The 11,441-nt window shown below is 40.7% G+C and overlaps 1 protein-coding gene across 2 annotated transcripts; it reads right to left on the reverse strand.

Moving 5' to 3' along the window:
• Positions 1-10: 10 nt before the first annotated feature.
• snx11 (sorting nexin 11) lies at positions 11-9,566 on the reverse strand. 2 transcript variants are annotated; one of them, XM_071512003.1, is made up of 7 exons: positions 9,254-9,566; positions 8,056-8,100; positions 7,599-7,685; positions 5,585-5,685; positions 4,945-5,040; positions 4,570-4,797; positions 11-4,178 (listed from the first exon to the last, which is right to left on the reverse strand). In XM_071512003.1, the coding sequence occupies exons 2-7, from the start codon at positions 8,077-8,079 to the stop codon at positions 2,765-2,767; spliced, it is 1,950 nt and encodes a 649-aa protein (XP_071368104.1). In that variant the 5' UTR covers positions 8,080-8,100; positions 9,254-9,566; the 3' UTR covers positions 11-2,764. The 2 variants fall into 2 exon arrangements, with proteins under 2 accessions (XP_071368104.1, XP_071368103.1); XM_071512002.1 differs by having other exon boundaries at positions 8,056-8,110.
• Positions 9,567-11,441: the final 1,875 nt, after the last annotated feature.

Genomic DNA, 11,441 nt, shown 5'->3' on the forward strand with positions numbered 1-11,441 from the left:
CGATGTGAAAAACAATTTATTTGAAATACATTTAGATTCCAGTTTGTGTATTTATGCAGACACAGTTGCTCGGGTTGATGTCATTGCCCTTGTAAGTCCTAGTAAGGAGGTCTCCTTTAAAGGGGGCCTTTGCCTAAATATTTCTTTTAAAAACGTTCTTTCTAAAGCAACTCTTTAGATGAACCATAAACCATTTAAAATGCAGAAAAGAAAGCAAAGCCCGGTGCCATACAATCAGCCTGCTAGGTCCCATGGTTGTGGGTGACAGAGTGGACTACTAGCAGTTCAGGTTTAATGAAACGTGCCATCAAGGCCTCCTGCAGTCACTGCTATGATGGGCAACTTGGATGATCATGTACTATAAATCAACTTACAATATGTAGCTTACCCACAAAAAACAAAGGAAATGTGTAAAGGCTCATTTCTATGTGAAATTGAACAATAAAATCTGGGTCCCTTTTAAAAGCATCTGCTTTAAAACTAATAAGCTAATTAGCATGTCAAAACAATATCACATTAAAACCCCAGCAGAGACCTGTACATGCATCTTGCACAAGTCTCTGTGCTCATTTCAGAAGGACTAGCTGGAAAAAAGGGTGAGCACACAGACCTCAAGTTAAACTATAAAAGCATATTTATGTTCATCCAGACTATGATTTAAAGTAAAGATAATTCACACTCACCTTAACTGTCTCTAGTCTGAAAACAGGTACCGCTGTGTCCTGAACATTAATGTAGCTCCTTAGACTGACATGGAATAAACATCAACCTCATCCAACCCAACTGATAAAACAGACTGTAGATGACAAAGCTTAATAGTCTCCCTTAAGGCTCAATTCAGTAGTTTCCTCTTCTATAAGTGGTTTGATCCAAAATCCCAGTACCAGAATAGGTCATATAACAGAATTTACAAGAACACATAAACATCTATAGCACCAGTGTTTCCTTTTTTTGTGGCTTGGGGGATAATTTTGGTTCCGTTGGTTTGTATACTTATGTTTTTGCTGCACTAAATAAAATCAAATTATTTGGATAATTTATTAAGATGAAATTGCAAATTGTGAAAATTAGCCAAATATTTATTTGTGCTTTATGGGGCGTAAAATATAATATATATTTTTATATTTTGTCCACCACTGTGACCACAATCAATATAGGGGAAACACTTGGCTATAGGGCTGCATTTACACTACAGGCAAAATGTCAAAATCCAGTGTTCATCAGAGAATTGTCTTACAATATGTATGTGTGTATATGTTTAGAGCAGTGTCTGTCCAGACAGGCATATTGTTATGACTCACATGTTCACTGGATCATCAACCTGGCCTCACTCCTAAAATGTTACTTAACTGGTTTAATCTTCAGCTCTGTATTGAGATTTGTTTTGTAGCCAAGATAAGCCTGATTTGTATCAATAACAGTTTAGATGTGCATGCACCACCATTACAAATTTTACTTTGTATATTACAGAGTTAGTGACTTGTCAGTAATAATTTACATATCTAACGAGAAACAGGTGTGGAGAACTAACGACCAGCCAATCATGACACTGTCAACATTTAAAGAGAGAGAGCATTGTGGTCCGGGTTGGTTTGAGGCCGGTTACTTTTTCAACAAGGCCACGATTGGACACAAACAAAAACGTCACTGGACCACAGTATTGTTGGAAAAGTGACTCCAGTCCTCATGACATTCCTCTGCAGGACAGTCGTTGACTTGTGGTTTGAATGTTTAAACCATAACCTATTTCTCCGGGTCACATTCCTACCCACCTGTCTGTCATCACCTACGTTAATCAGCAGTGTGATATATCCATTTTCATATTGAACAAGGCTGTTCAACGCAGAGCACTGGGTGCTCATGCGTCTCATTTTCATGAACAAATCACTTCTAAGATCCCTTGATTCTTGCACTCACAGTAATGTTGGCTCGTTTGCCTTTTAGTACTGGTACTATAATAATCAAGGCCAGCAATCTTCAAAAATGGATTTACTTCAACCTGAATACTATTACTTCCCTTGAACATGAATAGCTATGTTTGTCTATGATGAGGAGAGAAAAGACACCTTAGTGGTACTCAGTGACTTAATTTTAGCTTTACATACTCTTATAAAATGTCTCTCAAATGCTTTCTGTTATTAAAATATTGAATGTCTAGACAACAAAAGGCCAAATTTCAGAGCCATCACATCTGATTCCAAAAATATCCAATTCCATCTGCTCACACAGCAATGAAATGATCAGATCTATGTCTATATGGTCAGAAAACAGGATTTGTTTTTAAGGTGCATGCATCCTTTTGTGAACTTGGGCACCCTCTGCTGTTTGAAACAATCTAGTCATCATCCTGGCCAGTGGAACCTGGTAAAATGAGGGGAAAATCAGGGCCAACATTAAATGGGTGTGTGTATATGAAGAATTTCATTTTAAAATGACATATACACCATTTGATAAAAGATGCCAATTCCTACAAAATGACTGATCACAAAAAGTTAAAAGTTTGTGGTGGGGTATTTTTTAAAACATGGTCCTTGGTTCACACTCTTGTAGACTGGATCCTCTATATTTTAAAGATATTGAATAATGACCCTCAATGATTTTTTGGAATGGAACAGAACTGGGTGCATGTGTGCGTGAACTAATGTGTCTTTGGCAAAGGACATCCCCACTATCCATTGTTCAGGCTCAGTGAGTGTGCAGCAGCCCTAGATGGGGCTGTGCCTTTTCATGCCTGAGAGTCTAGTTGCCATTTTAGCTGTTAAAACTAATGGACCTCCTCGTCACGGCTCTCCTCTGAGACATCCAAAGACAGCGAGGACAGGGTAACCTGCTCTGTGCATCTCCCATCAGCTGATTCAGCCACACAATTGCTCTCTAGGATGTTAAAGTCACTGTTTTCAGTCAAATCTGCATCACCTGACCCACTTGACGTAAGCTCCAGAGTTTTAGTCAAGCAACTGATCTTGGTCACGTATGGAAGGTCCTCCTCCTTTGTACCCTTGACCGTGTTCGTCTCCTCCTGGGTATTGTGTACGTCAGAAATGTTCTCTTTGTCCATGGGGCATCCATTCACCTGTAGCTCTAAAATACCTCTGCTGGACACCTCTACTTCTGACCAGCGGGTGACCTCTTCAGAAGAAGTCTTCATGTAGCCATTTGCATTCTGGATAGTGTCCTCTTCCTCATCACAAACACTTTCTTCATCTCTGACCTTGGCGATACTCCCATTTGAAGATGGCAACGACTGACTGTCCTCTTTATTACTAGTCTCAACCAAATCTACTTCCTGTTCAACTTCGTCTTGGTCCAATGGAGGATTGTCTTGTTGAGTGGTGTCATTGCCACCACATTCTACCTCTGGAACACTGCCCACATTGTGTGTCTCTTCACCGATCGCTGACACGAGTGCCTTCTCCTCTGTGCTTGCCGGATCGTCACTCTGCTCTTCTTTGTCTGGGTCCGTTTGCCCATCTGAACTCCGAGTCTCCTCCGGACAGCTGACATCTGGAATGTGGTCCTCAGAGCTACGGACATGTTCTAGAACTTCGACCTCAGAGATGACACAATGTTCTAGAACTGGCTCCTCAGAACTTGCGTGGTGTTCTAGAACCTCTTCCTCAGAGCTGACACATTCTAGAGTCCTTTCAGAACTGATATCCTGTTCTGGAACCTGTGGCTCACAGCTGGCCTTTTCTAGATCAGCCTCCTCGAGACTATCCCCGTGATCAGCTTCCTCCTGGGCGTCTGGATGAGGAAGACTCTGAGCACTAGGAACTGTCTCTTTTGCTATTTCTAATGTTATATCGCTCTCTTCCATTACCGCACAGTCCTCATTAATCACCTTCTCCAATTCCACCCCACAGCTGTCCTCAAAGCCAGTCCCCATGGGCGAGTGTACCTCTACTGGTGTCTGTATTTGACAGCTCCTCTGCTGGGTCTCGTCGGCTGGGTCATCCCGGCTGTCTCCCAGAAAAAAGGTTGCCTCTGCTGGGCCAACAACGGCCTCTAGATGGTTATTCTTCTGGAGGACCCTTAGGGAGGCCTTCTCAGTGTGGCTAAGCTGTAACTCCTGATCATGGACCTCCACTATACCCTCCAGAGGGTCTGCGTCGCTGGATGAGAGTAGTCCAGGGTTAGAGGTGTCTTTATTTTGTAGGCAAGGCAGATGTGGAGCTGGGCTGTGGATTGGGGAAGAGAAGACAATACATTTATTTAACCACATAATATTGACTAGTAAGAAACTATCAGATTAAATTTTAACATTACAGGAACTTAATACAATACATAAAAAATGTGTATATATCAGGATCAGGATCCGATTTCATTCAGATATTTCATACACAGTGGATCCATGTGTTCAATTTTTAAAAGAAACCCACTTTTTGAATTGATTAAAATAAACCTTAACTGGTGACGAAACCTGATGCTAAATGTAGACTTTGACATTCCAATCTGTTATATTAGTGGGTGATTTATTTATATACAACAGTAAGGACTGTGTGCAAGAATAATGGTTGCTTTTGCTGTATTTATAGTCCCATATCAATACTCTTCATCCCTCCGTCATACCTCTCCATGGACTCATAAGAAACTGTAGTCAGACTGGGCTCCTTGATCAAGTCGTCCTCCTGAGCCTGAGCCAAGCCCCGATTGGACGAGGCGTAGGTGAGGATGGCGTCCGTCACAGTGTAAGGGGTGTGGCCCTGCACGCAGTCCAGGATGTGACCGACTGGCAATTGGGTCTGCAGGAAGAGGTGGAGCTGGCTGTCTGACAGACATACCGTCATGTGCAGCACCCTGCAGGCAAAAAACATTATATATACAAGGAAAAAATATTTGTCATCATTATGTCACATGTAACAGGTAGCTTTCATAATGCAACAGTCATTTTTACAGTAGATTAAATATTGACAATCGTTATTGTTTTTTTGAGGAAGAACTGACTTGTCGAGGAAGACCTGAAGGCCTTTCCTTCTCCTCTCCAGGAAGTCCTCATTGCTGAAGGTGAAGAGGGACTTGCCAGGAAGGTCTGGGACTGGCCTGGAAGACAGACAGGATGAAAAAAAGCTCTAAAAGGGCTAATCTCTCCATTTTTGTAAATTCGTATGGCATATTTGCTTCATTGAATACAAGGAGGGTGAAAGAAAGTTTGGCTGATGACATGCAACCAATGTTGTCAGCCAAATTTGAACCCACAGTGTCACAAGTACATGTCATGTGCCTTTATGTGGGTATTTTGTATTTCCAAGACTCCATGCTTGATTTCACATCAGCGTACAAATTGCATCATTTTCCAAACAGTTCCATCAAACAAGCCAGTTTCAAAGCAATGGATTAACTAAATGATGAAAGGTCTTTCAGTGGAGGTCTTTGCTGAATTGAGCTGTGAAGTGTTGCTCACAGATGGTCTGTGATGTAAAATTGCCCCTGGCCAAGAGCCTACCACTGCTGCTCTAGGATTGAATGCCACTGGAACTCTCACTTCTGTGTCTCCATTTGTTATATACCCTTCAGCTTTTCTATCGTCTAGGTGAAGAAAGAATACTAAAGGAGGATTAACTGCCCATTCCCCACAACAACTTACACCAAGCCAGCATTCTTCTGCATCTTCTTCTTGAGCCAGACAAACTCGCTGTAGCGCCGACGCACACACGACGTCTTGGCTGTGAAGGCCTTACTGTTGGTCTGAGAGTAAAAAAAGGGGAAAATGTGTGTATTACTTTCAATAATATTAGATTATATAAAGCCAAACGATGAAGCAATGTTCAATAATGTTTATTTCACTATTTCTAGGGGTGTAACGATTCAATCCAACAACGATTTGATTTAGATTCTTTCAGCAAAGATTCAATGTGTCATAAAATCTCACATTCTGCCCATGATTCGATTAATTTCAATACTTCCAAAAAGTATAATCACTCTACAAATGTAATTTGTAAAAAGCAACTTAACTGATTCAGTCAGCAATAATTAAACATATGTAAACCTTACACCAAGATATTAGTTCAAAGCATTACGTCTATTTGAGGCAAAACATAAAGCTTCAAATGACAACATCTCATTGTTTCTACAGTATGTTTGCAAAAGCTTTTTGTAGCAACACCCTTTCCACCTTCCATTTAGCTCTGCAGAACAGAGCTCACAAAACATCTTAATGCAATATTAATCGATCCCAACTCTTCAAGTCAATGCAGTTAGCTTTCCAACTTCAAATTTCAGCATCATCGTATTGCATCAATGCTTTTTTACACCCCTAGTGTCATTATTTTGTCACTAATGTGGTGACTGGAATGACTCAAATGCTCCAGCTGTTCAACTTTTGCTGAGCTTGTATAACGTAGGCTTGTGGCAGAACTAAACCATAAGGCTATTACAAGGCAGATTTGTTCCCACAATCTATGACACAGTCCAGACATGTTGCACAACAAGCCACCTTCTGACAAGCCATAATCAATTGGAAGAATGTAGGCCATAGATTAAATGGTTAAATATTAGGTAAGTCTATAGCCTCAGTGCAATGACAGGCAACAAAAGCAGTGAGCCAAGTTTTGCTAGAGGTGTTTCTAGATAACCTTTGCTCCCCAAATGTTAAAGCAGGTTGAGGGGAGATGGCAACATTATAGCAACATGGCAAGATAGCAAGCTAAAAAAGCCACTTATTTTGACTTTCTGGAATTCTAAAAGACAGACCAGTGATGTGAACCTCTCTGAAAAGCCCAAATCTCTAGTTAACAATCTATTTTGTTTAGCCTTTATTTACCCCACATACATTGACTGGACTGAGCATGCTGGCTCCTTGTCAGCAATACCTTGCTTCACATTTACTTAAACACACAGCAATAACATAATGATGACAAACAAGATTGGGTAAGATCACGCGAGGTCACATGATCTTAGCCAATTTCATGACTCACACCCACATAACTGCATCACACCCATGTGGGCATGGGACATACTGCTGACACAGCAATCCAAACCACAGGCTGTTGGCTTGAAAACATCTCAACTTGCGTCCATTCAAAATGTAAAGAATCCATCTATTGTCTAGTTACTGTTTTTCAAAGATTGGGCTTGGTTGCATTAAGATTAAAATAAGTCACCATATTATTTTGAAGCAATTGATATCTGAAGATAAGATAGCACTTTATTGATCCCCTTGGGGAAATTCAGGAAGCTCCTGACTTTGTTATGTTGCTAGTACCTTCCAAAGGCTCTGCAAGATAAGACAGGCTGAATAGAAAACTGAAGGTTTGTAGATTAGAGTCCTAAAAACAAGATGAATTTTGCCTGTCTAACGTAGAATAGCCTATCCAATAAGCCACAAATTAACAAAATTATTTAGAAAATGGGGGGCACAGAAAAAGTTTTCAGATCACTAGACTGGTTTATAACAAATTGTTGTCTGGCAAGAAACTCTTTCCAAGTATCTTCAAATTAGTTTATTTCATGGCTTTAACTATTACTATCAAATATAACTTTTTATTTATTTTTTTTAAAATACGTTCTGCATATTCATTATGTGAAACAAATTACTCTGCTGCAGCTCACACTAAAAGTGACTGCATATGCCATGATGCAAATGAAGTGTTATTACTCACATGAAGGAATATTTTATAATCCACGTATGAATTCCACGAGCCTTCATTCTGGATGCGGGGGTCTTGGACCCGCACTGCAACAAACTCCTAGAGGGGAGAAACAAAGACGTTTCACATGTAAAAGCAAAACAAAAACAACAGTAATGTGTGTTTGTGTGTGTCGAGCTGGATCATGTTAAGATTAACAGACTGAGAACTAGATTATTGTGGAGGCATGACACACGCCTCCCCTGCCTTAAAACCATGTTCCTCATAGGCTTTTTAACACATCAATGGAGGCTTTGTTCTTTGACATCTGTTTAGTGGAAGTGTATTTGCTCTGAGGTAGTGAGTGCACTTCTGTAGAGAGGAGGGTTTCCATGTAGAAATATCTCTGTCAGATTCATCAACACAAGAGAACTCATATATGAAGAGAATATTTCCACTAAATTTAGAAAACAAGTGGGAGGTTACTTACATCTTCTTCGTGATTGCTGTTCATCCTACCGAAGGCTGCGCTGCACTGTAAACATCTGGAAATCAATGAAACGATCCAGGTCAAAAGCTCAAACTGAGCACCTCTCCTATGGTGTTGTCCTGAGCTGATGACTCACCCTCTAAAAGAAAAGTTGCTAAACTAAAATCAACTGAGTCACTCACAAGTGTCTTCTTCTTTTATCCTCATTGAAATAAAGCATTAATGAGAATCTTAAGACCTCTGTGGAAAGAGTGAAAAGTAGAGATTTCTTCTGGAGTTATTCTGCTGTCTTTCTATCACTTTGCTGAAAGCCACAAAAAAAAATTAAATTCTCAATTGGCGGCAAGCTTATTAGCCAGGTACACCAAGACTATGGCTGTTGGCAGTATAAATATATCTTTCTCATTTTAACTGAGATCAGCCTAACTCACTGAGGTGACCCCTTGATAACCTGGTGGCATACACCCTCCTACCCAGCCATCTCCCTTTCCTCTAACATCCAAGCCATAGTTTAAAGCACATGGGAAAGTTACAAAAGATCCCAAGTTCTGGTAAACTGACACACTACCAAGTATTTTCATTATCTATGCAGAGAAATACACTCATAGACACAATGTTCTCTGTGTGGCTGTCGGTCTGGGCTTTTCCAACCCCACAGTATGTTAGAGAGTAGTGCTTCAGACAGAGCAGACGGGAAAAACCGATGAGACTTTCACTTAGGTGACTCACCGATGCTCAGAGAAACTAGTTTCCTCCACTCGCCACAGTATCTGCTGTATCCTGATATAACTGACGGGCAACTATTTCCACAGCCAAACAGAAACACTTCTAATACTAATGATTGTTGTTCATCTGCCAGAGTGGATCTACTACCTGTCAGCTGTTAGAATAAACAAATGAAACAGTCATAGCCTGAATTTCCCAGCCTGCTCATTTTGTGTAAACAAACTCGAAGTAATACTAAATAAGATAACGAGAGCAATCAGACTGTCACTGAAATCCCTGACCAATTCGCTCGTATAACCAGATAATATAAACATAGTAAACTCGCTAGTTAAGTGAGGATGAACACCTCCTCTTGTTCTTTGGCTTGGCTAAAAAGGATGACTAACGTTAGATGATTTGACTTCAGTGACGTTAAGTAACCTGGCTAAAGCAAACGTTAGCTGGTAGACACTGCCAATCGGCAACTACTTACTTTCACAAAGTATCTGGTTGCTGTTTTAATATCCAGCCTGCTGTGGTTGTTGTTGTTGTTGTTGTTGAAGCTAAAGACAAAATGTTAAAATCCAGAGGAGTGTTTTCCCAGCGAGCCCTGTTCCCTGTTTCCATTTTGCAAGTCAGAACCAGCGCTATTACGTCATACGGAGAGACGTATCCGCTTCCGGACTGTGTGTGCGCGCGCTGTTGGGTCAACTTTGTCTCAATATTCAAAATGAAAAAGTCATCGTTTTACACTTCTGTTCAAATTATAGAGTGTAAAGGTTCAAATATAAGACTAACAAACGATACACCGTCACTCATTGGGATAATCAGCAGCTACAATGTAAAACAACAGAGAGGACAACCTGTTCTGCTGTAGCTCAGTTGGTAGCGAACATGGAAGTATTAACGTTAAACTGTAGGTAGCGAGCGGGAACTGGGCAGGACCGGAGTGTTTGAAGCTAAATGGCAACATGTGCCTCTAGGTAAACCAACTACAACAAAACGAACAAGCCCGTGCGTTAAAGCCCCGCACTGAACAGACGGGTCTGGATCATCTGGGTTGGAGTCGACTGTAAGAGATGGAAGGAGCCACTGGAATTGGAACGAGATGGGAGCGATGTTGAAATGTAGGATGTATTCACTGTAGGATCAATTATATATCTTCTTAGCTGCAGATGTTTCTCTTTTCATTTGAGTACAAAATATACCCATGAAGGTTTCATAAATAAAAAATAAAACCCTGCGGACACTTCATATTCGCCTCCTTCGCTGGTACAAGGTCAGCTTCATCAGAGTTTTTCCTATACGAGGACAGGTGGCAAACAATACAAAAAACACAAAATCAACAGAAATGTGTTGAATTCCATATTCACATGGCAGAACATTTGCCTGCTTTTTACAAAATCACAGCCAAATCTGTAATGAGGCGTTTGAATTCCTCACCCACTCATCACCGCGACACAAGAAGGCACCAGGCTCATTTCCCTGTTTGAAAATTCATGGCTCTCTCTTTAATTTGAATATACACAATTCTTTATTGATTGATCAAAATCACATGAATGAATTTGATTGAAAGTTGGACACAATATCATGTATGCCTCTGAAGTCACATTCAGGCATTAATATGCCCTACAGCAAATTAAATGCCTTGATCTCCCCCTCATAATGATGTGGCTGAAATTAAACCAAAGGTTTCAACAGAAATATTATTTTATAATTTTATTCAAAGTGGAAAATTCCCAATGAACTAGTCTGGACTCAAACTGGGTTTAGCGAGTGGCCATTGCTCTAAGGAGTTTGATCCCAACGACTGAAAGATTTGAAACAGAAAAACCTATCATTTCAGTGTGGACTTGTCACCTTGTTTGGACTCAACAGAATCCCATATTCATCATGGAGCGCAGATCCAGGCTCACTGATGAGTTTTCTTGTTTGTGTGAAAGGCAGGACTGATTCAAGATCACTGCTCCCAGCCAGGAAAAAAACTTGATAAACCAGAATGAAATGCCCCTCGCAGTGGCTTTAGTTAGGCTGGCCAAACCTGACTTTCATGAGTTAACAAGGATTACAATCAGGGATGTACTGGAAGGTGAAACTCATCTTATTTACAAAATAGAGATAGCCCACCTTTTTAGGCTGACATTATCCGTATGACATTAATTCATAGCAGCCATATATCAAGTTGTATCAAACCAATATAAGTTGTGTGAAGATAGGGCCTTTTAGTATCATTTTTCAAGCATCCTGATGGTTCAATTGGCCCATACTACTTTTATACTAACGGTTACCTGTGACATCCTGACCTGGCTGGGACTTTTAAAAACAGAAAAAAACAACTCTGATTTTCTCGTTCTCTTTTTTCATTTATTTGCATATAATGGTAGCCTAGTTGTTTGCCTGTATTACCTCCCGGAGGTTTACTCAGCTTCCCAGGGCACCACCTGAAGCCAGGGGTCTGCCACATCGTACAGGCACTGCGGTCTAGTCCGGTGGTCCAGACCGCCACTCCGTCTTTTGCGTACATCCTGTTCTCACAGATCTATAGAACATACAAACTGATTGTACTAGCTGGTTTTGCACTGATCGGGAAATCTACACGCGGTACATTCTGTGAACCTGCACGTTCACTTCACTCCAGTGGGCTCGTGGAGTTATTTTCTCTCATACCAGACGAAGGGGGG

The sequence above is a fragment of the Centroberyx affinis genome, unplaced genomic scaffold (assembly GCF_046629955.1).
Source record: "Centroberyx affinis isolate AG114_WGS23_722 - 3 ecotype Tasmania unplaced genomic scaffold, CSIRO-AGI_Caff_v1 ptg006025l_1, whole genome shotgun sequence".
Taxonomy (NCBI): Eukaryota; Metazoa; Chordata; class Actinopteri; order Beryciformes; family Berycidae; genus Centroberyx; species Centroberyx affinis.

Bases quoted from the DNA above. Each gene is read 5' to 3' on its own strand.
- snx11 (XM_071512003.1), bottom strand. From the start codon at position 8,079: ATGAACAGCAATCACGAAGAAGAT. The intron at 7,686-8,055 runs GTAAGTAACCTC...TCTCCCCTCTAG, and splicing joins ACAGCAATCACGAAGAAGAT to GAGTTTGTTGCAGTGCGGGT. The intron at 5,041-5,584 runs GTAAGTTGTTGT...TCTGTCTTCCAG, and splicing joins CAGAAGAATGCTGGCTTGGT to GCCAGTCCCAGACCTTCCTG.